This window comes from Penicillium brevicompactum (genome assembly GCF_028827555.1).
Source record: "Penicillium brevicompactum strain IBT 35665 chromosome Unknown utg000006l_segment0_segment0, whole genome shotgun sequence".
NCBI lineage: Eukaryota > Fungi > Ascomycota > Eurotiomycetes > Eurotiales > Aspergillaceae > Penicillium > Penicillium brevicompactum.
The window spans coordinates 5,423,540-5,450,228 of NW_026623209.1; the positions used below are offsets into that span (position 1 = coordinate 5,423,540).

Below are 26,689 nucleotides of genomic sequence, written 5' to 3' on the forward strand. Positions count from 1 at the left end.
AATTGCATATGTATTTTGGGGTGCTAAACCATTAGGATCGAGTCGCGAATAGATAGGTATCTGTGAAGATCACAGTGTGAAAGTAGAATGCTGTAATCTATTTCTCCAAGGGCCTCCCCCTTTGCCCTCGCTGCTTCATTATCCACCCAATGAACAATCCTACATCAGCAACAACAGCCTTAGGGACCCCACCCAGTGTCCAGTTTCGCTGAACCCACTGTGGAATTTTCCCGCCAGCTTCCGATGCTGTTGCCATAGTCCACCGAATCATGCGATCGGAGGAATCAGAGGGGTGGAGTAGCTCAACTTGCTCGATACTCGCATAGTGAGCGAAGATCGTGCGCGGTGGAACAGAGGCTCGAACATCTGCGCAGAGCTGTTGGTTTACTGGATCTTCGGCAGCATCTGATAGACGGAACGGGACTTGGATAGTAATGAAGCTTGTCGCTTCGGATCCATTTTCCGGCGTGATCTTGCTGACCGCCGCCGATACAGTCCAAGAGATAAATGCTCGAGGCCTAATGAGGGCCCCTGGGTGAAAAGTATGGACAATCAAGTTGACTGGGATATGTTAGCCTGGCTTGAGTTGCTATGGCTGGATTAACATACGTTCGACGATGAAGTCTTTGTATCTTCTATCAGACACCTCAATTCGCATATTAGGATCCCAGCTTCCGTCCTGGTTCCAATTCAGAAGTTGTTTGACTTTTGTCACGCTGGGTGTATACTCCATTTCGTGCTCGGCATGGTCATGTCGCAAACCGTTCTCAAACTCGCGCCAGGACCCTGTCCCGTCGGCGGGTGAGTCTTGGTGGTCACTTTGGCGACATACCCAGAATTCATTTTGAAGAGTTCCTTGAGATAGTTTGACCTGTGCTTTGGAGGGTGGTGAAGGACGAAGTTTGGGCTCTTCTCGTAGGTCTGTCCGGAGCTTGTTCAGCAGGGGCTCAGCTTCATCGCGCAGGAGCTTATCAATCAAGGAATCTAGCGGTTTTGACTCGGGTCCTTTGAAATTGGTATGACTGGGGAGGTCTCTCAGTGGATGGGGCTCTAGCCTTATAAACGACATTGTTGGTGATGTGAATCTTGGAAATGGGAGGTTTGCGGTTCCAAGGTTGGGGTGGGATCGGCAAAGCTTGTTTGGGGCAATTTATATCCCTGATACCTGGAATGTCACACTCCTCAGGAAGATTTATATGAACACCGCCGCATCTTGTACTTAAGCTGTATTGGAAGGTCCCACCGGCTACCTATCTACTGCCCAGGCGTTCTTCATGCACAACCTTGGAATATTGAAGCCAACACCCGGGTGTACTCCTGAGCATGTACTCCCATTGCCCAGGGGGCCGTACTGTGAACTTATTTCTCAAGGTCGATTTGCGCTTAATTCTCCAACCGCAGATTGGTCGAACTAGCAACTGGGCGTATCAGAGCTAAAAGGGAAGTTAAACAGTTAAGGTGATCACGCAAGTCCCGAGGCCAAACTGTGACGCCCCTGTGCGGTCAAGCAGGTTGATAAAGAGACCGTAACATGAATGCCCAGGTGATTTATAGCTCTACTTTTTCCTTATTATAAGTGAGTGTTGCATTATGATATGTTTTTCTTTAGACCCCCTGGACAACCGTCGAATGTACCTGCCCATGTAATTTGACACGGCGACACTATAGAGAGCGGATTCCGGGTCCCACACTGCCAGTCTCGAACATCTCAACAAGCCCCGCGCCCAGTGCTTCCTCGAGCACCCACCGGAAGTGCATGCCATTCAACTCTTTCCACTTTTTAGTTTTGCCGGGGAGAACACCGGCAAACTCTCCGCGGGCTCGTTTAGCCAAGTGGAAGCTTTTCTCGGTCTCGACGGCTCCATCCCACCGGTCTTTTACCAAACCGACAGGAGCTTCGCCACAGGCAGAACGTTTGAGCAGCGCGAGAAGGTGTGCGCGACCTAGTCCCAGTAAGCGGAGATATGACCCCGTGTTGGGAAGAGATAAGAAAAGGGTGGCAGCACGGGCCTGAGAGTCTGATTGTACAGGCCGCTCTGGGTTGGAGGCAGAGCGACCCGATTCGACCCGACTGGCGGACGATGCTGCCATGGTCGGTAGATTGGGGAGGGATGCGATACTGAGTGAGCCTTGAGTAAAAGATGACGAGGAAACTATGAACCCAGCACGTAGCAGGGCTCTGTACTCATCCGTGGTGAAGACACCCTGCGATATCGCCGAGGAGGTCCCCATGCGTTTGAGAATATCGAGAAATTTCCCTACAACCAAGTTAATGACAAATTTGTTTTCGAGCGCTCACATCCCAAACTCACCCTTCACTGGTGTCTCTAATGCAGGGCTTTCCTGCACTAGTCTCTCCCAGTCCTCTGCTAACACCAAACAGTCGCCCAGCCCCGCCGCATCGTTTCCCCGACCCGGAATGATGAGCCGCCGAATCTGACCAGTCTGTACCAGTTCAACGATCTCTCTTTCCACCTGTGTTGGCGCCTCTAGCAAGGTATGCACATGGGCCACTGATGCCAGTGGAGGTAATGATCGACGGAGATTGAGGAGTTCGGCGATTCGCGTACTGTTCATCCCCGCTCGCGCTGGAAGTTCTTCGAACATGCTATCGCGAATATATCGAATGGCCTGGAGCACATTCTGTACTGGAGCGGTCTGCGCTATGAAGTGCGACCCACCTACATCTGGAAGCGGATCATCCTGATCCAGGTCTGCAAGCTTCAAGTTGGTGGCGCCAGATGTAGGTTTTCGGCGCGCGAAGCCGGCAAAGGGCGAGGCTCGGGGTTTCGCGGCGGACTTTCGTTTTTTGACGCCTGATACCGGAGCGGACGTGAGGCGCAGTGTCATGGCATTAGTAGATGAGCTATATCAGGACGACCGGACTCGGTCGCAGATATTATCCATGTCAGGTGACCTAAAGTCTAAGAGTTTCCGCCAATCACAGACGTGGGGTCATAGTTCTGTAACTGTATTACCGTACGAGAGCCCCCAAATGGCGAGACGCCCCGTCGGTGTGGGGTAAAACCAGTAAGAGCTGGTAATGCGTTGAGATCATAGTTGAAGATGGCTCCATCTTTCCCTGATTCTTTTAAAATAAATTCTATGCAGAGCGCCCTGACAGGTAGAACTAAGCAGTCGAGATCTCTGCCGTCTTCTCATTTTAGGTGTCCTGGTAGACCCATTCGAAGAAACTTGCTTCTTCAGTCCACACGCTTTCACATGACGTAGTCATGAGAAACCAAATCGTGTAACTGACCTTTTTTTTCCTTTCATTTTGCTTCAATTCCAACACCCAGCTGGCACTCGCTTCATCGTTGCATTTGTTTTCCGTTTTTCGGACCTCAAGCTCTCTCTTTTGAATTTGATCTTTGCCCATTCATCTGCCTAAGATTGGGCTCTGTCGATCATCATGACGGTCTTCATTGCATCTTTGTAAGTAACTACCGGATTACAACTTTTGATCCCCTGCTAACTCATATTGTAGATTTCTTCCATACACAGTCAATTTCCATGTTGATAACTCACGCAATCACCGTACCCCGGTCAACCCCCCATCTGCAAACCCGACTGTAGACGGGATCACCCCCATCCCCCAGGCCGCGGCCAGTCTGTTCGGGCAGGCAAAACCCGGGAAAACACCCGGTCTCACACCAGGGGCTACCACCGATCATGAGCGCATTTTCGCTTCAAACGTAGCACAGGCCGAGCAAGAGAAAAGCGGGTATCCGTTCCCCGCTTCTGTCGAGGATAACCGACTGCTCACTGAGAGTGAGGGCCATTCGCCTGCATGGGGAGCCACGACCTCCCTCAACCAACCGAAGCCGCAGGCAACCCTGTCACCGGATCCTTCCATCCTCAAACACCTAGATCCCCACCCCGCCAAGGAATCCGTGCCGCAGCGGGCTCCACCAGCCCAACCTGCTGCTACGTATACTGGACTCAGGAAGGCTAGCGTCGCAAACCGGAAAGTCTCATTCTCAAAAGCCGAATGGAGCATTGAAACCGCTGAACAGGGCAATGGTGGCCTTCGCAACGCTGTCCGTTCAGCGACAGACGCTGGGGTCTTGGAAGAGATGATGTGGGTAGGAACTTTGGGTATGCCGACTGATGCTCTCGCGAAATGGACCCGGCGAGACATCTCAGAGAAGTTGGAGGACGAGTACGAGTCATTAACCGTGTTTGTGAATGACGGTGACTTTGACGGCCACTATACTCATTTCTGCAAAACAATCCTGTGGCCGGTATTCCATTATCAGATCCCGGATAACCCCAAGAGCAAAGCGTACGAAGATCATTCATGGATCTATTACGTCAAACTCAATCAGGCATTTGCGGAGCGCATTGCGAAGCACTGGAAACGAGGCGACTCGATCTGGGTCCAAGACTACCATTTACTTCTTGTTCCTGCCATGCTCCGCAAGCTGGTTCCCGATGCACAGATTGGATTCTTTTTGCATATTGCGTTCCCATCTTCAGAAGTCTTTAAGTGCTTGGCACCCCGAAAGGAGCTCCTCGAGGGAATCCTTGGTGCTAATTTGATCGGCTTCCAGACAGATGAATACTGCCGGCACTTCCTGCAGACATGCAGTCGAATTCTCTGTGTAGAAGCAACCCCCGAAGGTGTTCAACTGGAAGATCGGTTCGTCAACGTTGGTACATTCCCTATCGGCATTGACCCAACTTCCTGGGACAAACGTCGCCAGTTAACAGACGTGGAGCGCTGGGTCGACACAATCTCGGAGCGCTACCAAGGGAAACGCCTCATTGTTTCGCGTGACAAGATTGATTCTGTTCGAGGTATTCGTCAGAAGCTTCTTAGCTACGAGCTGTTCTTGAACAGTAATCCAGAATGGGCGGACAAAGTTGTCTTGATTCAGGTTGCAACTAGCACTACGGAACAACCTGAACTTGAGGCAACTCTTTCTGATATCGCCATGCGAATCAACTCCACCCATTCCACGCTCGCGCATCAGCCCTTGGTCTTCCTAAAACAAGACTTGGCCTTCCCGCAGTATCTTGCTTTGATCACTGTAGCAGATGCCTTGATGATCACCAGTCTGCGTGAAGGTATGAACTTGACAAGCCACGAGTTTGTATATTGCCAGGATGGAAGCTATGGAGACAAAGCTTACGGGTCTCTGATTCTGAGTGAGTTCACTGGCAGTGCCTCTGTGTTCGGAAACCATGCTCTTTTGGTCAACCCTTGGGACTATCGCCAGTGTGCGGAAGCTATTCACACTGCATTGACGCGCGATGAAAAAGAACGAAAAGAGGTTTGGGAAGCAATGCTCCGCGCGGTTTTGCAAAATTCGACGGCCAACTGGGTCAAATCATTCAGTGAAACACTCACAGGCGTTTGGAATGAGCAATCATCGCGCGAGATTATGGCAGTGCCCAGACTCTCTGTATCTCGGCTGACTGAGCGCTATCGTGAGTCGAAACAACGACTCATGATTCTTGATTATGAAGGCACTCTAGCCTCGTGGGGTTCACCTCGCAGCATCATTTTGACCACACCGCAGCGCGCAATCACGACTTTGACCGAACTCACCGAAGACTTAGCTAATGTTGTCTACGTTATGAGCTCTCGCATGCCTGAAGAGATGGAACGGCTGTTCCGACAAGTCCCCAATCTAGGATTGATCGCTGAAAATGGTTGCTTCGTCCGCGAACCTCGTGGTGACACATGGACTCATCTCGCAGACAAAGTTCATGTCAAGGCGTGGAAGTCATCAGTGTCCCATATCCTGGCTTACTTCAATGCCCGTATTGAAGGTAGTTGGATCGAGGAGCGTCACTGTTCACTCGTTTTCCACCACGGATCTGCCGAAGATCGCCACATTGCAACTCGACTGGCTGCCGAGTGCGCCGGCAACATCAATGATTCTTGCGCTAACCAAGGCGTACATGCTATCTCCGCCGAGGGCGCGTTGATCGTGGAAACCACCCATACTAACAAGGCGTCTGCAGCCGAGTTGGTTTGGAAATGGTTTTCAGCAAATGTCGAGAAAGGGGAGAATGTTGTCAAGCCCGACTTTTTGTTGATTGTGGGTGACAACCGTGAAGATGAGCCTGTATTCCGATGGGCAAACAAGCTTCAGAAGGCCAAGGCTGTTGATTATGCCATGACCGTCACATTAGGCTCACGCAGTACGGAGGCCAAGGCAACCTTGACGCAAGGAGTTACAGGTAAGTGTCAGCAGTGATTATTTTGACAAGTTACTAATTCTTTTTCCAGGTGTACTTTCTTGCCTGCAACAGCTGGCTTCCCAAGATAGGACAACACTGCCCTTGCGGTAGTGATGGGACATGCCGTATGAATACACGAAGCATTGAAGATGTGAACATGCGAAGACGAATACATGATATCAAGAAGAACCAGAGTCTCCTTTGTTGGGGGCTATAATTTGATGCTAGCATACATCACATCTCTCGCGGTCTGTTTCCAGTGGACACACATTGACATGGTAGATACATTTGCATGGAACACATAAATACATTGAGGTTTGAGATAATCTCACATATCTTTCAATAAATTACTACTACTTTAACCAACTGCTATTCTTCCAAAATTGCTTAATACTGTACTTCAACCGAGATATCCATGGGTGCGGGCGTAATGAGGCGATGACAAACCATGGCTGTGGGCCCCGAACCGGCAGCCGAGGTTCGTCGGAGATCGAGGTACTCCGTACAAGAGGAACCTTGGAATCTACACATCCCTCTCTCTCTTTCTGGTGCTCTCTTTGTACATACATAATTTACCACAATCATGGCACCAAATTCCTTCTTCGAGGAGGCTATCAAGGTCACTCCTCAGGGCGAAAACCGATACAGCGCCTACCTTCGGCCAGAATGGTGCATTGGAACCGGTATAGCCCCCACAGCAGCAACAATAAAAACAACGAGCCACGTAACACTAACAATAAAATAAAGTCCCCCACGGTGGCTACACAACAGCCGTTATCTACAACCTGGCCCTAACACATTTTGCGCACGCCCACCCAAAGCAATACAAGAGCCCAGCAGCGCCAATCTCACTGCAACTCTCCTTTCTCCGGCGCACAGCCTCAGGCCCCGCCACCTTTGAAGTGGAAGATGTCAAGATCGGAGCCCGCACAAGCACCATCCACATCAAGCTGCTCCAACCTTCTGAAAAGAAGCCCGGGACGTTTGAAACCATGGTAGCTGGCTACATCACAGTCAGCCCGCCCGACGCGGAGGTAGGCATTAGCGCCAAAACAGGGTGGAAGCCGCAACCTGCGCCTGCATCTGGGTCGCGCGCCGATGGATCGGTTGATCTCTCTGCGCTGGGACGAACTGGCTCCGATGGCGCATGGCAGAAGATCGAACCGCCGTTCCCTGAGTTCCGAAAGGCTGGCACGCATACCGAATTGTTTGGTCCCAAGAACGGGCACTCGCTGCAGAAGCAGGGTGGAGGTTTGAGTATTGACCAGTGGGCGCGTTTCCGGCCTGGTGGGGATGTGAATGGGCGGTGGTCGAACGCTGCAGTTGCTTACTTGATTGATATGTTCCCATCGGCCCTGGATGGGTTTGATACCATGTCTGCTGAGGCGGCAGCGAGAGAGAATGGGGGCTCTGCTGAAGGGCAGAAGGCTAAGAATTGGTATCCTACTGTTACGCTGAATGTGGATATGAAGAAGCATCTGCCAGCTGAAGGGGTCGAATGGCTTTATAGCCGTGTTGTCACCAAGGTTGTTAGGGATGGAAGAACAGACTTGGGGGTTACCGTTCTGGATCAAGACGGAGAGGTCGTCGCGTTGAGTACGCAGGTTGGATTGGCGCTTAGTGCTAGTCGGAATGTTGGAACAAGAAAGTACGGGAAGTTATAGACTCATAATCAAATAGATATCAGTTTCATCCATCCATCAATTGTATCCCCGGGTTAGTACCGATAGTACAAAATCGGCGAACAAAGTAGAGGAGCCTGGAAGCCTCGAAACCTGCGCCGTGTACGACCAAACCTAACACACCTCAATCCACGTGTCATGCACAAAATGCCCACCTGTATCTCTTACTGGTCATTCACTTGGGTCAGTTCCAAAGAGTTGTTAGGGCTTCCAGCATGACTTGGGAGTGTTCACGGGTTATCCTTGAATCAGCCTTCAAATATGCGTGGGCTGGACGATTGATTTACTTGGCACATTGGGCAAGAAAGAATATGGAATCCAGAAAATTATCCTCAACCAGATGATGTCTATGGTCCAAGCTGAAATAGGACTGTTCCCGGCGCGCATTAAGCGTTTCATCACCCGGGGCTAGGAGAAGCCCTCGCGTCTCAGAGATATGAAAGGAAATTAACCCAGAGCCAATCAAAAACTGATCGACAAATTGCGTCTGATTTTCAACTCCCTGTGATAATATCGAAAGATTGAAACGCCTTACGTTGTGGACTTTATACAATCGCGTCCAAGTCCCTGGCTTAATTCATTCCAAGTTGCGCATTTGCCGCATGGGCAAACCTAGGTAGATCATCCGCCAGGGTCAGATTGAGATGTGAGCATATGTATTGAGCAAGTTCTATCAGATGTATGTGCAGCATAGTGAAATGTAGCAGTAATGCCAAGAACTCTCGATCTAGTAGATCGCTGTACAAATGTTGAAATGACATAGCAGATCAAACCATGCTCCGCTACGATTGGTGCGCAAAGCCAACCGAGGAAAACGCTTATATCATAGCTTCGAGTCAGAGGTGACGATCCAGAAAGCCATGGCATCAGCTTTCACGACCTTCCTCTTTGCCCATTCCAGGTGTCCCCCGTTATCTTCATCCTCCTGTAAAGCCTGAGCCCGGACCCAGAACTTCTTCCCCACCCTCCCAACAACCTTTGCCTTGATCACCAGCAAAGCAGGCGTGACGACCCTTTTCTTATACCGCACGTCCAATTGGGCGGTAAAGATCTTTCCCCGCGGATTATCATCGGTGCCCGTGCTGGGCGCGTTCGTGTGCGCGGCCACCGCTAGCGACATTGCCTCGTCAATCAATGTCGCAACGATGCCGCCATGTACGGTGGAGGGATGCCCCGAGAGACCAGGGCTACCAAGATCAAAGATCATCACGATATCCGCGGGGTTGGGCGTCGGCGTAGGGGGCTTTGAGGCATCGGGTTTGGTTGCGGGAAGCCAAGTCGGTGTTTCAGCGGGTGCTGGCTGAATGTTGACTCGTTGCAGGGTTAGACAATGAGGGATGGTAGCAGGTGTATTGAGGGTTTGCGCAAAGTAGCCATCTTCGCCGGTGGAGGGCTTTAGGCGTCGGGAGTCGGTTTCAATTGCCTTGTAGTCTGTCGAGGCAATGAGACTGTTCGCCCACGGGTTGGGGCGAAGGTGAGCTATTGCTGGTCCTGGTTCAGCCATTGTATCAATTGAGTGCAATGGAGAGTTGTTGATATGATCAACTGTATACGATTAACCTCGGCACCGGGTATCGCCGAATCAGGAAGGCCTGAAGAGATGATCACGTGTGGGGGGGATTAGCACGGTCCATGTGGAACCGGAAGAACTTTGATATGTTGAAGCCGAAGTTAGGAGGCTACTCCCCCGTACTCCATACTCCGTACTCTCGTACTCGTAAAGGGGAGGTTTGGAAGCTAAGAAGCGAAGAAGCTTCTCCCATGTGTTTGCCGTCTGCACAGACTGATCGGTATGTGGGGAGTGAGAACAAAGGAGAGGGAATGGGAATGTCGAAGGGATAGCACCGGAAGTAAACATGGAGACCAATGTAAGCGACCCAACAACCTTGGAATCTCCATAGGAACCCCCTTTGCCCTCCTTTGATTTGCGCGGAGCGAAGCGCAGTAAGGGCAACCTTACCGTAAGGGGCCTAGTGGGACGCAGCCAAGGACCCTTAACCAGCTCGGTATCTTTGCAGACTCTTTTCCAAGGTTTCCGCTTGATTGTACCCAATTTCTCTCCAATTTCTCAGGCTCAGAGGAAAAAGCAAAAAAAAAAAAAAATAATGAAGAAAAAGATAAGCCGGTCTAATAATTGCCGACCTAGCAAGGACTAGTTGTAGGACTCCAATTAAATGACACCAGTGAAATGACTTCCAAAGGCCACTAAAAACAAATATCCACCTCGGTATGCGAAGAGAAAGCAAGTGTTGAAAGGCCGGTGTTACCCTGGATGCAGCTGGGTCGTACTTACCCCCAGTTGGTTTAGAAACAAAAATAAACCTTGGAAATAAAGAAACCGCTCATTCCTTCTACCTTTCGCCTTCTACTTCCTCTTCTCTTCTCTTCTCTCTTCTCCTCACATCATCTATCATATTCTAATCATGCGTACCTCAATTGTTGCCCTCTCCGCTCTGGCCACTGCTGCCATGGGTGCCAACTCGACTTACTCTTATACCTTCCCCGCTGGTTGGGACATCGCCCAGGTCGAGAAGGGTGATCTGAGTAAGTGCTGGACTTTCTGAACCATCCGAGCATCACTGACAGTTAATTAGGCGCTTGGTGCTCCGGTCAGCGCAACACCTGCCCCGAGATCTGCCAGAAGGGCACTAAGCTCAACTCTTGTGATCCCGTAAGTGATTTCTCCGCACCGGTGCCACGGCGCAAGCTGCTAACAATCGAATCAGGCCACTCTCAAGTTCAGCTGTGTCTGCACTGACGACTCTGCCCCCGACGTGTCCGAGTACATCCAGACCGTCCCCTTCTACGTCTGCCAGGACGCCTACGGCCAGTGCATCAGATCGCACCCCGATGACGCTGAGGGCCAGCGCGCTTGCAAGAAGGCCATGAACTGCGGTACCAAGAACGCCAGCGAGACCAGCACTACCTCCTCTTCTTCCACTTCCGCTAGCGCCAGCACCACTCTGGCCGTGTCTACCTCCACTGACTCGTCTGCTTCCGCGACCTCGTCCGCGGCTGCTGCCGGCACCTCCACCAACGCCGCCGCCGTGCTCGGCGATATGACCCAGTACTCTACTGGTCTCATGGCTGGCCTCATGTTCGTGGCTGCTCGCATGGTCCTGTAAAGGAGCGATTGATAGTGTTTGGGTTGATCATCCCTCTGTTGTGGGTCGCATAGCGTCCTCTTTGCTTTATTGTTCTCTCGCATCGCTATGCCATTTGTCGTTTTGTTTTGCCACAACGTTCGATTCCCCATTTTCAGAACGTCTTTGGCTTCTTGATGTCTTTTCCACATGTTTATGAACGTGGCGCCTGTCTTTTCTGGATGCGATTTGGGTAGGAGTTTTCATATTTGCGCTGATTGACTCTGCGCCCTTATTCCATTAAAAAGTAATGAACCCACTTTTGGTGAAGCATTGATGCTGTATTATTTCCAGTAGAGAACAAAGAAATCCTCAGATCTGAAGGTAGGCGCGTCAATAGAAAAGCAATCACAGGTCGAGATGTTGGTGTTCCTTCGCCAAGACTTTTTTTGGCACACACTGAAATTTCTCAACTTATCGATAGACTCCACCACCAAGAACTTCCACGGTCTCTCCTCCTCTCCTTTCACCACACCACCGCCATCATGCCCGCCCCCTCTAACACCCTTCTCATCGAGGGTTCTTTCTCTGAGCTCGCCGACGAGTTCGCCCAGTACATCGACGCTCTCCGCAAAGAGGGCAGCCTCCAAACCGAGATCGCCCCGCTCCTCGAGCCTCTCCGCCAGCAGGAACAGTCTGAGGGCGAAGCCGACCTTAAGCAGCGCGATGAAGTCCTCAAGAAGCTCGTCTCATCAGCTACCGCTCTGAGCAGTGCCCCCGAAAAGGGTGAGTCGTCATATTGAAGACGATCTACAAGATAGTCGGGAACTTGGTGGGATTGATTTGGTGCATAAAAACTAACCTGGACGATCAAAAATACAGAGATCACATCCGCCTACAACTTGCTGGTTCACCTTGTTCACCAGTCCTCTGACGCCGATGTCTTCCTTCCTCGCATCTGCACTTATCTCGCCAAGCCCATCACCACCTCCCCTCAGTTTGGCCCTACCCTCGCCATTTCAATCCTCACCACCATTTTCAACACCCTCTCTTCCACCGACTCCAGCCGCTACCACGTCCTCCTGGCCATCGTTGCTGTCATCCGCCAGTCTGGATCCGGAATCGCCTTTGAGGCTCTCAAGCCCCAATTGGCCTCCCAGCTCCCCACATGGCTCTCATCTTGGGAACTGGAGAGCGGCGATGCTCGCAAGCTGCACGTTGCCATTGCCGAAGCTGCCACCGCCGCCGGTGACGAGGAACTCTCCCAGTCGCACATTGTGCAAGCCCTGGCCACCATCGATGCCGCGGACGTCAGCAAGCCCGAATCTCGTGATCTTGCCGTTCGCGCTCTCGCCACTGCCCTGCGCCGTTCCTCCGTCTTCGACTTCACCCCCTGACTGCCTCCGATGCCGTCCAGGCCCTCCGCACCAGCGACAGCGCTCTCTTCGAGCTCCTCGAGATTTTCACCTCCGACACCCTCGAGGCCTACGAAACTTTCGTCGCCGCCAACCCTCTCTCCTCCATCTCCGGCGGTGTTCTCGCCGAGTCCGCCGATGCCCTGCAGAGCAAGATCCGTCTCCTTACCCTCACCTCGCTGGCATCTGCCACCCCCTCGCGCTCGCTCCCCTACGCTACCATCGCCTCCGCTCTGCGCGTCCCCGCCTCCGAAGTCGAGGTCTGGGTTATCGACACCATTCGTGCCGGTCTTGTCGAGGGTAAGCTGTCTCAGCTGAAGTCCGAGTTCCTTGTTCACCGCGCCACCTACCGTGTCTTCGGCGAGAAGCAATGGTCCGAGGTGCAAGGTCGCCTCATGGTCTGGCGCCGTTCCCTCGAGAGTGTCCTCAGCGTCATCCGCTCCGAGCGTGAGCGTTTCGCTCGCGAGGGTGCCCAGGCTGCTATTGAGCAAGAGGCCAGCAAGGGCCGCAACGCCAACGGTGACCGTCGACGGATCCAGACTCAGGTCGAGGCCGCTGAGTAAATGCGCTTGTTTGTTTATTTATGAGAAAAGCTCACTCAAAAATTCTTTGGATTAATAGAGGGGAATCATTGCTTTTTCCTCATGCATTTTTTTTTATCATTTTGTAGGGTTGGATTCTCTGGCCCTTCGTTGGTTGTTTGGGACCCCACGAGTCATGTCATGTCAATCTTAGTCTTGTTATGTTATCCGGATGGATGACTTTTCTTTTGTTCAATTTTTTACTTTTTAAAGAATATTATACTTCTTTAGATTGGTCTTGTGCTGGGTATGTAATGGATGTTCAATGCTTCCAGAACTCGCGAGATCTGAACTATTCTGGGGATCGATCGCTTTTACTTCAAAGGTTGTACAGATCACAGCCCTGGAGATCCTTCGGCGTTCTAGAATACCACGTTTACACAACAATGTGTAGATATCAGCAAAGGAGTGCTTTCAAGGTGACCTCGGGAGGTATAGCTCAAACGCTGGCTTCTCTATTCTCTATTTTCAATCCAAGAGCTTCAAACAACAATCTGTACATAAACACGTTTTAACGAAATGTGCAGCTACATTGACCCTAACGAGGGTGAATGTTACGAGCCTCAATGCCAGCCTTGACCTTCTCAAAGACCTCCTCAACAGTAATATCCGCCCGGACCTCAACAACCCGGTCCTTACCCCGGAAGTACTCAACAACAGGCATAGAAGTCTCCACGAAAGTTCTGAAGCGCTTGCGGATCGACTCCGCATTATCATCCGCACGCCCACTAGTCTCACCACGCTTCAACAACCGACTCTCCATAACACTCTCGGGGCAATCCAAGAACAGAACCAGCTCGGAAGGACAGACAGTGTCCTCGAAGAAATGAGCCTGGTCCAGCTTGCGCGGGAACCCATCGATCAAGAACCGAGCCTTGGTTCCAGCGGGGGAGGGGAAGAAGCCAGCGAATCGGCCATCGCATTCGACAGAAGTGCAACAGTGACTTCCATGGGCACGATCTTGCCTTCACGGATGTATTCGCGGATCATGTCGCCGTATTGGCTGCCGGCGCGTTCTTGTTCGGCGCGCAGGAGGTCGCCTGCGGATAGGTGCACGAAGCCATAGGACTTGACGAGGTTGGCAGATTGGGTTCCTTTACCGCTGCCCGGGCCGCCGAGGAAGAAGACGACGGTCACGTCGTTGGAGGAGAAGCGCGGGGTGGTCATACTGGCTGTTGGGGTCTAGAATGGTTAATTGGGGTTCGGGGTCGGGGGAGGTTTAGGTTTGCCTCACTGTTTATTTAGCACGTGTGGTTGGTTGGCCGGTACGGGACTTGACGAGGAGAGCGTAGGAGCCGGAGCTGATGGCTATGAGGATGACGATGGGGATGACGGGGAAGTTGGATTTGCTTTGAGGGGCGGGTGAGCGTGGCGGGGGTCGAGGTGTCGAGTACTGGCGGTGGGTCGGTCGGGCTAATTGAGAGAGGCGGGTGGAGATTACTCCTGGGATTTGACGAGTCGTTGAGGAGAACATGGAGTAGACGTGGGAAGCCTTGGGGGTGTTGAAGAAAAAAGGAGTTGCGCTCGCCGAAACGGGATTAGCTGCTGATCCGTATATTGTGATGCCGTCTTCGGTCAACGTGGGACGGCGTTGCAGATATGCACCTTGTTTCGGACACACTGCACTTGGCTACAAGTTTCAACTACACGTATATTAATTTCAGGGCTGCTTGTTGCCATTATCGTTGCAGTCTTGATTGCCCGGTTTCTTGTAATATCCATGTATCAACCTTGGAAGTGTGTAGGTAACATGGTGGTAGCCAAATAATATTACGATCGGGAGAATGCTATCCTTAATCTTGGAATCTTGCATGAATGTTTTTCATTGGCGTACTAGTTAGTAATGTACCTGGCATGTCAGTGAACTGTATACAGCTTATTGAGAATATTTCCAACGCCAGCGGGGTAATCGCAATTCAGCACGAACATTTTGAGATGCGGAGAATATATCTCGATCTAATCATTTGACCCTCGGCTGTGAGAAGTCAATCTGCGTTTTAAAAAAATGCGGGACTTGGTATACTGCTCATTGGTGCACTGAATGTATCAGGACACACAGGTGTTGTAGATGAACCGAAAGAGGGCTGCCCAGGTCCTGTCTTGAAAAGCTACCGGAGTACTCGCAACGTTTATATTGACCCCTGTAGCATGCTCTATTGACACAAGAGGTGTACGAGAGCCCTGGAGATTACCAGAGGATTATTGCCAAGTGCAAGACTTGAGTGTGTGCATGTGTAAACAAGATTCAATCAGCGTGCAGCCTTGAAAGGATCAATTGCAGGCTGAAGAGTATGTCTTCAATCATTTGCAAACAACCGGCCAAGCTGAACAGGGGATACTGAATTTTCGTGTCAGCAAAGGGCAATGTAAGCCCAGCAACACTGTCCACGGGTGTTTCCTAGCATGGACAGGGGAAGAAAGAGAGAGGGTAGAAACTAATTGTATACACGCGCGAAATGATCCGAGGCACGGCTTTAGGCGAATAGACATCGGGCTGGTAACACGTGGTCCTATGAGCACCGCACCAAAAAGTGATACGCCACGCACAAAGTTTTGGTCGGCCACGCACTATATCAATCACATACAGATGTGATAGGGTAGCACATTGATATTGCTACTTGTAGCTGTTTCATGTGATTGTACTCCGTATCTAGTTATTTGTGTCGTGCTTATTTAGAAATGGATGTCAAGATCCGGAAATTCTGCAATTCTACGATTTTACCCACCTACACGATGTCTGTAATATCCATCTTTTCCCTTTTTGCATGACGATGAAATGGATACTCAGTGTCTGTGTTCTTGCTTCAGTTATGCTCTCATATCCTGGTTAAAACGGTGTCAATACCTTGGGCTTAGAATCAAATCCGCCACCAATTCTGCTCTCTTGGTATGCTCAGAGTCTATGTACCACATGCCCAAACCTGCCGCCTTTTAGGTACCAAACGGATAACCCAATAAAGAAGTATGTATGTGGATGGAGACTATCATACTATCATACCCCCAAGTCCTGTTTCTATTACCTACCATCTGGTAAAATGAGGATTATATCAAGGCCCGAAGGTGCATAGCAATGTGTCATACAAACACTTGAGGCTTATATCCCGAAATCAGGATGAGCCTCGTATTTAGGATGGATGGCTCAAAATTGAGTCGTTCGACAGCCGTTTCATTTAACGGGGATATAGTCTATTTTGATTAAGCTCAAAAACATGGCACATGCGTTCCTTGCTGCAAACTGAGCCCAAGACCGATAAGCTTTCGAAGTTTTGATTTTCCACATGGTCCATTTATTAGATGTTGCAGGGACATAGATAATCAGGTAGGAAATAGATCATAGTACAGGGGACAGCTTATGAGACATCAGTGCAGTAATCCTTAGTGCGCAGATGTAACCAAAGTTCTGATCTCCAGTCAGGGTAGTTTGGTTACCCAAGTCCTTAACATAGCCCCGGGGAGGTCATAGATCAAAAGTCCCAGGTCATGTTTCATTTAGGTAACCTACTATAGCGCAGCCCTAGCTCTCCGGGGCTGGGGCCTGAGACCCATATTTTCGGCACCCAATTTTAAGGCCCCAAATCCTCCATCGGTGACATTTCAAAGAACTGAAGTTTCGATGTATACGAAGTCTGTTGTAGTCTTGACCTCGGGGGAACCTGGGGATTCGGACGAGCGGCTGGGCGTGTCCAGGCTCGAAAAATGCACTGTATCACTAGGGCGTAGCAAGTACTTTGGATATTTACGGATGTGATAGTGCTAGTCATTGCGTGTGGCGTGAGTATTGAATGTATCAGCAAGTTAGAACAGAGGATACAGTACTCTGTACATGCATGGAGCTATGACTGTTATCTTTTTGGAAGATTTTTAATAACCGCAATGATGAACACCACCTCATTAGTAGACAGGTTTGGAACAAGAGCAGTTCTCCACTGATCCCTGCATTTCTCCACTTAAACCTAAAAGTCGACAACTGACGTCCAACGGTTTGATTCGAGCCCAGAAGATCTCAAATTTTGATGCTTTTGCCAAGGTCACTCCCAGGAACGTCCGACGAGATGTGTAATGGTCTGCCTCTATTATCCGGAACTTTGTAGTCCGAAGGGGCCAAGTCCTGTGTAAAATACAATCTGTCGCTGTAATCAACTTTTCTTTTTTTCCTTCCAACACCTATTTGTCATTCCCATAATTGCGTGCGCAAAATCATTGCTATGCTGTGACAAGGCGTTGTTTGATAAAATCCACCACGTCTTGATTATATTTCTTAACGTAGCCGTGATGTGCAACATTGCCGTCAGCTGGATAGGGCGAGCAACATTGATTGTCGCCGTAGTCACAATAGCTATGAATCGATGCGCCGAATGGGCTGCACAATGCCGAGTTCATGCGAGGGGTGACCTTCTCAATCCACATCAGTTCATACCACTTTAAACAAGGAGCAGTGTTCACCCAAACTCACCCCTATACCAAGTGTGCAGTTTCCCACATTCCATGGCATCCCGGGATTATACGTCTCATCTCCATAAGCGATTGCCGCTATGACTAGCCCAATGGTTAGTGTTTAATCTTGGCAATTTCCATTGTGGTCGTTTACCGGTTTTGCTGTAAATTGGCTGGAGTGGAGGGACAAAGATGAATCCGACCTCGCTGGTTCCGCATATGGCATCCATCATAGCGACTGCACCCTAGAGCATGATGAAGAACCTTAGCAATTGGCGTGCTACGGTGTCATGCAAAACTAGTAAGGTGTTTTGAGTTTGTTACGCACCATTGAATATCCTACCACCACGATTTTGACATCGGGACAGGCCTCGGCGTATTCCTGCACGAACTCCTGCATTAAGACAGCCGCGTCATGGACTGTATCTCGCTTAGCAGCATCGGTTAAAACATTCTCGTGATCGTAAGGTAGGCCGAGGGTCGTTGATCCTGGGATCTGCTGTAGTATCAAATCTGATAGGGTTTTCATCACGTTAAGATCATCGCCCCCTCCTTGACCCCTGGCAATGATGGCGTGAACGCCGGTTGCGCAGTCGTTTTCTGACACTAGCTGTGCCTGATATAGGAATAACCTGTTTGCAATGACAGCTAGCAGCCAAGTGATCTTCATTATCACGCCATACATCTTGCCCAGACTGGATTCAGCTCTGGAACTGGAGGAGAAGAGATCCGTGAGTCAGTGTCGAGCTGCCTACCAAATGCAGCCACTTGATGGAGCTTTGTTGTTGAGGGTGGTTCCTGGTAGAATCTCTTTTCCGTGTTGCTTGAAGAAGGGAAGGATCGACTCTGTCTAGCGTTGCTTTTCTTACCCCCCCGAGACCACCTATGTACCACCATCCCGTCTAAGCTGCAGATTTCTCTACCATTACGTGATATGTATAATTGCCAGTCTTGAGTCTGCAGGGATCTCTTTATAGCGACTGTTTTAGCCTTTTTCTCGGTGTCTAGCGAGGAGTAGTGTGCATAGCGAGGAACATGGAGCCCCCCGAAGTATACAACGTTACAGCCAAAATCCCGAGATTCAAATTTAGAATCTGGAACTGTAGCTTAGTTATGGTCCACGGCGGAAGCCTATCAGCTTGGTCGATCTTCGGGGTTTAGATTGGAACTCCGCTCCGGCTTTCGCCCTGGAGATCTATCCACCGAGCCAGAGATTCCAGAACAATCATGCACAATTACTAGGAATATGAAAGTTGTAGTTCTTTTTATCCGAGCTTATCACTTGGGCGAACGCCATTTGTGCTCCGATTGGCGAGTGAAGCACTCTGTCTATCGGGCAATACAATAAAACCTAGCTGAGCTTCACTCCATGAAGAGTTGAGGCAACGCTATGATAACAATTGAATAATGTACTATGTATGGAAAGGTAAACTCTATCTCCAGCAGATAGCCGTTGAACAATCTGGAACCCCCGGCTCCGGCTTTGTGTATTGCGCAACGAACCTTGTGCCGTCACACCGCAGAGGCAATGGCTCCAAGGCTTGGTGGTTCCCACCCCAATATCGTTTAGGCTTCGTAAGCCCTGTCCACCAAGTCCCGCACGGCGTTTCCGAGCTCCAATATGACTTGGCCGGACCGAGGAATGGTGTGACCTCGCCCGGTATCGAACATAGCTGCGGTATCGGGATCACAAACGTTGAACAAGGCTAGTGCGCCATATCGATAGGGATCTAACTCCATGGTCAGTGAATATTTGATGAGGGAAATAGATACCAAACTTACCGTTTGCACCGACCACATGTAGGGTAGGAACATCCAGGATATAGTCAGTCTCGTCCGCCAAAACCACGTTTTCTTCTGGGGAGAGAGGTGGCCACCCGGTGATGAAAACCGCACATTTGATACGACGGGGGCGTCCAGTCTCTTGGGCCTTTCTCTCTTCGTCCATAATGAGGCTGGCAGCCATGGTAGCACCCTCGCTATACCCGATGATACCGTCGATGTCGGGGTTCTTCTCTAGCGTGTCATAGAGGTAATCCATCACCTGTTGATGATTGTTCCAGCGGCCATCCCAGTCTTTGCCCAATGCTCTCATGACGTCCTCGGGGCTTGAACCATGCGGGGCCTTTCGAACACGGGAAATCATGGATTCCTCTGCTACTCCGCCATCTTCCAGCCACCGGTAATGTGGACCAACGCCAAAGTACTCAGCAAAGCCTTCATTGAGACGTAAGCAATGGTTAGAGTGTTTGTGCCTGATCACAACTTACCGTCCGGGGGCGATAGCGAGACAGGGCCGTTGATATAGTGGAACCCAGCAGAACCATCAACTTCCAACTCTTTCACCAAAGGAGCTGCATTATAATAGAAGTAAGTAATAGTAAATCTCAGCTATTCAAAGTCAAATAATAATTACCAAGCTGAATGCTGATATTCTGCGAGAGAAAGTCAGTATTGCCGTCTATATGGTTTTGTATAGATATCTCGGACAACTCACGTCGATGTTGCCAATGGCACCGTGAAGACAGAGAAACTTCATTGTATCAGACCTCAAAGCAGGATCCAAAGAATATTGCGAGATCAGTGAGAATATCCAAAAGCAAAGGAGAAGAGTGTAAGAGGGAAATTATATGGTGACGAGAATAAATTACCGCTCGGGCTGTACAAGGGGTGTAAGGGAATACGCAGATGAAACGAAAGTCCGAAAGTCCCAAAAACAGAGAAGCTCGGGATTTCCACCGACGATCAAACATCTCTCAACTACCAGACGCTGAACTTAGCTTCAACTCAATTCCTGATGAATACATCTGGATAAATTCAATGCCCATTTTATTCCACGTGTGGAAGAAACATGTGAAAGAGATCCCGAAATTGGTATCAAAAAAGATGTGGGACAGTACAACATTTCAGTCAAAGTCACGAATAACCACCGACCACCCAATGCTAGTCAAGCGCCCTTATCGTGCCACTTGATGATGGCATATGGTGGTGATCCCTTCTGATTGTCGCCTAGGCCATCATTGTCCGAAACAGAGACAGCTTCATGGAACTGTGCTTCCCCAAAATTCCACTGGAGAGGGACCGTGGGAGTTGAGGCATTTGCAACGCTATATAACCCTCCATCGCCAGTCGGTTTCTCCGATGTCTCTGCGACCCTCCTAGAACCCCCCAACACTTCCCCCTCCAATATCTGCAATCCTCACTATGGCCAAAATGAACGGTGCGGACTCGGAGGCGTCTCACCGCGAACAAGGCGCCCCCCAGCCCATCGCCATCATTGGATATGCTTGCCGACTTCCCGGGCAAGTCACTTCCCCCTCCGATCTCTGGGAGCTATGCACTCGAGCCCGAAGTGGCTGGTCGCCTATCCCGAAAGACCGATTTTCCGTTGACGCATTCCATCATCCTAACCCGTCTAAGGTGGGATGCTTCAACCCCAAGGGAGGCTACTTCTTGGAAGAAGATCTTGCCCGCTTCGATGCACCCTTCTTCAACTTGTCTGTCCAGGAAGCAACTTCCATGGATCCCCAGCAGCGCATGCTGTTGGAGTGCTCGTATGAGGCTTTGGAGAGTGCTGGCATTCCCAAAGAGAACATTGCACGCCGAAAGGTCGGCGTCTTCGCTGGTGGCAACTTCTCTGATTATGAACTCAACAACGTTCGCGACATGGATACCATTCCTATGTATCAAGCCACCGGATGTGCACCTTCCCTACAATCCAACCGCTTATCATACTTCTTCGACCTTCGGGGACCAAGTATCACAGTTGACACGGCTTGCTCTTCCTCCCTCGTTGCACTTCACTACGCGGTACAAAGCTTGCGAGGTGGAGAATCCGAGGAGGCCCTTGTTGTTGGCTGCCATCTCAACATTATACCAGATCTTTTTGTTTCGACGTCCATGTCACAGTAAGTATCATGGGTCACTTGCCTATCTGTTGACTTGCCTTTTCTGACTTTATCGAACCTCGACAGATTACTCAATGATGACGGCAAAACATTCTCCTTTGATGAAAGAGCAAACTCGGGATTTGCCCGTGGTGAAGGCGCTGGCGTCGTGATCCTCAAGCCCCTTAATGCCGCTCTACGCGACAGAGATCCCATCCGAGCTGTTGTTGCCAACTCAGGTGTCAACCAAGATGGTCGCACGAAGGGTATCACTTTACCCAACGGACAAGCTCAGGAGGAGCTCATTCGACAAGTCTATAGAGAAGCCAACCTCAACCCCGAAGAATGTGGTTTTGCCGAAATGCACGGTACGGGAACAAAGGCTGGTGATCCAATAGAAGCTGCTGCAGTTCAAGCAGCTCTCGGAGGAGGTCGGACTGCAAGAAACCCTCTTTATATCGGATCAGTCAAGTCGAACATTGGACATTTGGAAGGAGCTAGCGGTGTCATTGCCATCATAAAGGCAGCCATGATGCTCGAGAAAGAGTTCATGCTTCCGAATGCCGAGTTCAAGAAGCCAAATCCTAATATTCCACTGAATGAATGGAACATGAAGGTTTTGACATCGACTCGACCCTGGCCTGCTCGCAAGAATTACGCGAGCGTCTCCAATTATGGTTTTGGTGGAACAAATGCACACGTCGTCCTGGAAAAGGCACCCCTCAATTCCAAGGCACCCGACCATGCTGTTGAGGACATTGATGTGGATCCAAAGCTGAAATTGTTCCTGATCTCCGCGAACGATAAAGAGTCTTTGCGGACCAGAATCAAGGATTTCGGTATCTACTTCGAGCAACACCCTGAAGTCTTCGAGAAGTCTCTGTTTGCAAATTTTGCCTACACCCTTGGTAGCAAGATGTCGCAACTGTCCTACCGTGTCGGTATCGCGGCGACTTCCCTTGATGAGCTGGGGATTCGTCTTGCTCAGCTCACGATCAATCCGCTTCGCGTTCTTGGATCCCCAACTTACTCATTCGTTTTCACGGGACAAGGAGCCCAGTGGGCCCAGATGGGTATCCCGCTCATGTATGACTATCCAATCTTTGAGTCGGCCATCACACGAGCCGATAAGTGCCTCAGGGGCCTTGGCGCCGAGTTCTCTCTCATCGAAGAGTTGAAACGGGATTCCGTCACCTCTGAGATCAACTCCCCTCATCTGAGTCAGCCTGCCTGCACAGCGCTTCAGATTGCACTTGTGGATCTTCTAGAGTCGTGGGGGATCCACCCATCTTCTGTTGTGGGTCACAGCTCCGGTGAGATCAGCGCAGCGTATGCCGCCGGTATATATGATCTGGAAGGAGCTATGACCCTGGCCTACCGCCGAGGACAAATGACGTCTCTGCTCAAGGCTTCGTTCCCATCTTTGAAGGGTACAATGATCGCAGTCGGGGCCAGTCGCGAGAATGTTCAACCAATGTTGAAAGCTCTGTCTGCATATGCAACTGTCGCTTGCGTTAACAGCCCCTCCAGTGTGACTGTCTCAGGAGATGCGACAGCAATTGATGAACTTGAACAAATTCTTCAAGACAAGCAGCTCTTCAACCGAAAGTTGAAGATCGATGTTGCTTATCATTCTGACCACATGAAAAACGTTTCGGAAGCATATCTTGAGGCAATCCAATCCGTACAGCCCTCCTTATCTGGGAAATCTGCCTTTTATTCCTCTGTATTTGGTCGTCTCGCAGAACCTGCTGAGCTTGGACCGGCGTACTGGGTCGCTAATTTGACCTCGCCCGTGTTATTCCCCGATGCTCTCAGCAAGATTGTGTCCGACGATGAGACAAGGCCCAATCTTTTTGTTGAAATTGGTCCACACTCTGCAATGAAAGGTCCTATCCTGGACACTCTGAAGAGCCTGGGACCTACGGTTTCCAAGATTGGATACACCCCTACAATTCTCCGCAATGTTGAGGCGGCTCAAGCAGTCTTGTCTACTGCTGCCGCTGCATACATGCGTGGTGCTACTCTTGACATCACCAAGATAAACTTCCCTAAGACCGGGGCGGCAAACCGCTGGTTCTTGAGCAACCTGCCTCGCTATCCTTGGCAACATGGTACCCGGTACTGGCACGATGGTAGAATTGCCCAGAAGCACACAATCAGAGACCGCGCTAGAAACGATGTTCTGGGAGTTTTGGCAAATTACTCGAACGATTTGGAACCCACATGGCGAAACATTGTTCGGTTGGATGAGATTCCATATCTCCGTGATCATAAGATGCAGGGTATGGCGGTCTACCCCCTAGCAGGCTATGTGAGTTTTTCTTTTCTTATAAACATCTTATTTGAACTCATTTGCTGATTATAAACTAGCTGGTCATGGCGATTGAAGCAGTGCGGAGACGTGCAGACCAACTTGACATTCAAATCTCTCAGTTCGAACTGCGCGAGGTTATCGTTGGGGCGGCTCTTGTTCTCACTGACGACACAGATGCGGAAACCACCATCACGCTTCGTCCCTACACTGAAGGTACCCGTGGATCATCCGATGTCTGGGACGAATTCCGCGTTTGTTCCTGGACAACTAAACGAGGATGGATAGAGCACTGCACGGGTCAAGTGCGAGTCCGTTCCGACCCGAAGCAACAAGCCGCTGCAATCTCGAGCCCCGTTGAGACTCAAACCGATCACACAAAGGCTCAAATCGCTAAGATACAGGCGGCTGCTACGCATCACACCGATATACAGCACATGTATCAAATTCTCAGTGACCTGGGTGCTGGCTACGGTCCCATCTTCCAAGATCTTGAGGACTGCTATGCCAGCCCGCACCATTCACTCGCAGATTTGCATGTCAGAGATACAGCTAGTGTTATGCCCAAGAATTTCGAACCGCCACTCACCGTGCATCCGTCATTCCTCGATGGACTGCTTCATCTTGTCTGGCCTATTCTTGGCCAAGGACTCGGCCGCATGGATCTGGACACGCTTTACATGCCAACCATGATAAAGCGTGTGACGATTGATATCAATGTTCCAACAAAGGCCGGTGAATTTGTCAAAGCTTACTGCAACGGCAGCCCCAGCTTACCTTCACCTGAGCCCACCAAGTTTGATCTTTTCGCCACGAAAGAAGGAAGTACCGAGCCTTTGATATTCATGGAGGGGCTTATTATGACCCCTCTCAGGGAGGCTGACACTCGCCGTGAAAGTTTCCGCAAAATATGCTACAAGCTCAACTGGCATTCCTTGACCGAGCTTCAAAACTCTGACGAAACGGATAATCAGGAGTCTCGAGAACCTGCTCAAGTCAACGGTAGCTCCCAGGCAGACGCTAGCACAACAAGCAATGGCAAGCTGGAGACCAATGGCCATCACCATGAGAAGGAGAATGTGAATAAGGAAGTTGCCAAACCAAAGCGTGATATCATTATTTCCCACTTCGGTGCACCGGACATCATCGCTGACAAGCTGAGCCGTGCACTATCTGAAACGCTGAACTGGAAGCCTTCTGTGCAGGCATTTGGCGAGACTGACTTAACTCACAAACATCTCCTTTTGCTCGAAACCGGAGAGAGTTCGCTGCGAAACATCACCGAGGACGTTTTCGACAAACTCAAGAAGGCATTGCTCAACGCTCAGACTGTGCTTTGGGTCTATCGGACCGATTCTCCTGATAGTCAAATGACTGTTGGTTTGGCGCGTACCTTGCGCTCGGAAACTCTGGCCAAAATTGCCACTCTGGGATTGGCTGCTGAAGACATTGGCACACCGGAGAAGCCAATCCAGGCCGCTATCGATATATTTTGGCCTGCTGATGGATCTAAGCCATCTGGAGACTTTGAATTCAAGGCAAAGGGCTCGGAGCTGTTTGTTCAGCGCATTGTTGAAGACGATGTTGCTAATGGCTTTGTCTATAACGAAACCAACGAGATGGCAATCTCAACCCAGCCATTCGTTCAGCCTGGGCGACGTTTCAAGATCCAAATTGGCAACCTAGGTGCCCTGGACTCGCTTTACTTCGTCGATGACAATCTACCACCATTGGGTGAGAACCAAATCGAGCTGGAGGTCAAGGCAACTGGTCTCAACTTCAAAGACATCGTGGTATCCATGGGCCAGCTTGCCCAGCCTTACATTGGAATTGAATGCAGCGGCATCGTTTCCAGTGTGGGCTCGAATGTCACAGATGTCAAGGTTGGACAAAGAGTCATGGCTTTTCCAGAAGGCTGTTTCTCTACATACGCGCGCTGCCCTGCTACCAGCGCGACCGAGATCCCAGCAGACATGTCGTTTGAGGTCGCAGCCACCGTTCCAGTGGTTTTCGGCACTGCATACTATGCACTGTTTGACCTTGGCCAACTACAGCCTGGTGAGCGTGTGTTGATTCACGCCGGTGCTGGTGGAGTTGGTCAGGCTGCTATCATGGTGGCACAAATGATCGGTGCAGACATCTTCGCCACTGTAGGAAGTCTTGACAAGAAGCAATTCTTGATGACCCAGTATGGAATTCCCGAGGATCGCATCTTCTACAGTCGTGATGCTTCATTCGCCCGTGGCGTTCGAAGAGCTACCAGCGAGGCAGGTGTGGATGTAGTCGTCAATTCACTTGCAGGAGATCTCCTGCGTGAGACTTGGGAGACTCTAGCTCCATTCGGTCGCTTCATCGAAATTGGAAAGGCCGACATCACCAAGAACACCCGCCTTGATATGCAGCCGTTTGAGAACAATGTGACCTTTTCCTCAGTCGACATGACCAAGGTTGCTAGGTTCAAGCCACAGCTCATGAAGCGTCTGTTACGTGATGTCTCCCGCTTGCTCAGCCAGGGACACGTTCACCCGGTTCTACCAATTTCGATTTACGGTATCTCCGACATCGAGAAAGCGTTCCGTACCCTGCAGACGGGTAAGAGCAAGGGCAAGATTGTGGTTGTTCCCCGGGAGGGTGACCAAGTCAGGGTAAGCAAACACTCACACGTGCAAACTCGATGGAAAAGGCTAATCAGATGACGTTTCACAGGCTGTGGCACCTAAGACCAGCGCGACTTTGCTTCGCCCAGACGCATCGTACATTTTGATTGGTGGTACTGGTGGTCTGGGTCGAAGCATGGCTAAGTGGATGGCTTCCAAGGGCGCAAAGAACATTGTTCTTGTGTCACGTCGAGCAGCTATCAACGACAAAGTACAAGCTTTGATCGATAACTTGGCTACCTTGGGAGTGCGAGTCGCCGTGAAAGCTTGCGATGTCAGCAATCCGCTGTCAGTTGAGACCCTTGTCAAGCAAGAAATGAAAGATCTCCCCCTGTGCGAGGTGTTGTTCAGGGTGCAATGGTGCTTCGTGTAAGTTTTAGTTATTGTTTCCTTTGTTTTGTCTGCATTTCTTTCCCCCAAATCCTCAAATTCTGACACTGCCTA

General features: G+C 50.3%; 12 protein-coding genes across 12 annotated transcripts; 5 read left to right on the forward strand and 7 right to left on the reverse strand.

Moving 5' to 3' along the window:
• Positions 1–97: 97 nt before the first annotated feature.
• N7506_010269 (SRPBCC family protein) lies at positions 98–1,069 on the reverse strand (the record flags this gene model as incomplete). Its single annotated transcript, XM_056959562.1, has 2 exons — positions 98–561; positions 610–1,069. 2 exons carry the CDS (start codon positions 1,067–1,069, stop codon positions 98–100), a joined length of 924 nt encoding a protein of 307 aa, XP_056808952.1.
• A 593-nt stretch (positions 1,070–1,662) lies between these two features.
• Positions 1,663–2,850, reverse strand: N7506_010270 (Stk19 family serine/threonine-protein kinase; the record flags this gene model as incomplete). Its single annotated transcript, XM_056959563.1, has 2 exons — positions 1,663–2,258; positions 2,313–2,850. The coding sequence occupies 2 exons, from the start codon at positions 2,848–2,850 to the stop codon at positions 1,663–1,665; spliced, it is 1,134 nt and encodes a 377-aa protein (XP_056808953.1).
• A 562-nt stretch (positions 2,851–3,412) lies between these two features.
• On the forward strand, positions 3,413–6,303 carry N7506_010271 (putative alpha,alpha-trehalose phosphate synthase subunit TPS3; the record flags this gene model as incomplete). Its single annotated transcript, XM_056959564.1, has 3 exons — positions 3,413–3,435; positions 3,488–6,192; positions 6,242–6,303. The coding sequence occupies 3 exons, from the start codon at positions 3,413–3,415 to the stop codon at positions 6,301–6,303; spliced, it is 2,790 nt and encodes a 929-aa protein (XP_056808954.1).
• Positions 6,304–6,775: 472 nt separating this feature from the next.
• On the forward strand, positions 6,776–7,856 carry N7506_010272 (thioesterase family protein; the record flags this gene model as incomplete). The annotated part of the gene is made up of 2 exons (XM_056959565.1): positions 6,776–6,875; positions 6,940–7,856. 2 exons carry the CDS (start codon positions 6,776–6,778, stop codon positions 7,854–7,856), a joined length of 1,017 nt encoding a protein of 338 aa, XP_056808955.1.
• An 841-nt stretch (positions 7,857–8,697) lies between these two features.
• N7506_010273 (PaaI family thioesterase) lies at positions 8,698–9,378 on the reverse strand (the record flags this gene model as incomplete). The annotated part of the gene is made up of 1 exon (XM_056959566.1): positions 8,698–9,378. One exon carries the CDS (start codon positions 9,376–9,378, stop codon positions 8,698–8,700), a length of 681 nt encoding a protein of 226 aa, XP_056808956.1.
• Positions 9,379–10,297: 919 nt separating this feature from the next.
• On the forward strand, positions 10,298–10,999 carry N7506_010274 (uncharacterized protein; the record flags this gene model as incomplete). The annotated part of the gene is made up of 3 exons (XM_056959567.1): positions 10,298–10,418; positions 10,469–10,545; positions 10,601–10,999. 3 exons carry the CDS (start codon positions 10,298–10,300, stop codon positions 10,997–10,999), a joined length of 597 nt encoding a protein of 198 aa, XP_056808957.1.
• Positions 11,000–11,502: 503 nt separating this feature from the next.
• Positions 11,503–12,935, forward strand: N7506_010275 (PCI domain protein; the record flags this gene model as incomplete). Its single annotated transcript, XM_056959568.1, has 3 exons — positions 11,503–11,743; positions 11,840–12,333; positions 12,375–12,935. The coding sequence occupies 3 exons, from the start codon at positions 11,503–11,505 to the stop codon at positions 12,933–12,935; spliced, it is 1,296 nt and encodes a 431-aa protein (XP_056808958.1).
• A 556-nt stretch (positions 12,936–13,491) lies between these two features.
• On the reverse strand, positions 13,492–14,120 carry ura6 (uridylate kinase ura6; the record flags this gene model as incomplete). Its single annotated transcript, XM_056959569.1, has 2 exons — positions 13,492–13,827; positions 13,893–14,120. The coding sequence occupies 2 exons, from the start codon at positions 14,118–14,120 to the stop codon at positions 13,492–13,494; spliced, it is 564 nt and encodes a 187-aa protein (XP_056808959.1).
• Positions 14,121–14,190: 70 nt separating this feature from the next.
• Positions 14,191–14,427, reverse strand: N7506_010277 (uncharacterized protein; the record flags this gene model as incomplete). Its single annotated transcript, XM_056959570.1, has 1 exon — positions 14,191–14,427. One exon carries the CDS (start codon positions 14,425–14,427, stop codon positions 14,191–14,193), a length of 237 nt encoding a protein of 78 aa, XP_056808960.1.
• A 2,729-nt stretch (positions 14,428–17,156) lies between these two features.
• N7506_010278 (uncharacterized protein) lies at positions 17,157–18,072 on the reverse strand (the record flags this gene model as incomplete). Its single annotated transcript, XM_056959571.1, has 4 exons — positions 17,157–17,348; positions 17,407–17,489; positions 17,542–17,632; positions 17,716–18,072. 4 exons carry the CDS (start codon positions 18,070–18,072, stop codon positions 17,157–17,159), a joined length of 723 nt encoding a protein of 240 aa, XP_056808961.1.
• Positions 18,073–18,953: 881 nt separating this feature from the next.
• Positions 18,954–19,926, reverse strand: N7506_010279 (uncharacterized protein; the record flags this gene model as incomplete). Its single annotated transcript, XM_056959572.1, has 5 exons — positions 18,954–19,117; positions 19,170–19,604; positions 19,658–19,741; positions 19,804–19,822; positions 19,885–19,926. The coding sequence occupies 5 exons, from the start codon at positions 19,924–19,926 to the stop codon at positions 18,954–18,956; spliced, it is 744 nt and encodes a 247-aa protein (XP_056808962.1).
• Positions 19,927–20,600: 674 nt separating this feature from the next.
• N7506_010280 (uncharacterized protein) lies at positions 20,601–26,618 on the forward strand (the record flags this gene model as incomplete). The annotated part of the gene is made up of 4 exons (XM_056959573.1): positions 20,601–21,295; positions 21,362–23,588; positions 23,648–26,233; positions 26,295–26,618. The coding sequence occupies 4 exons, from the start codon at positions 20,601–20,603 to the stop codon at positions 26,616–26,618; spliced, it is 5,832 nt and encodes a 1,943-aa protein (XP_056808963.1).
• Positions 26,619–26,689: the final 71 nt, after the last annotated feature.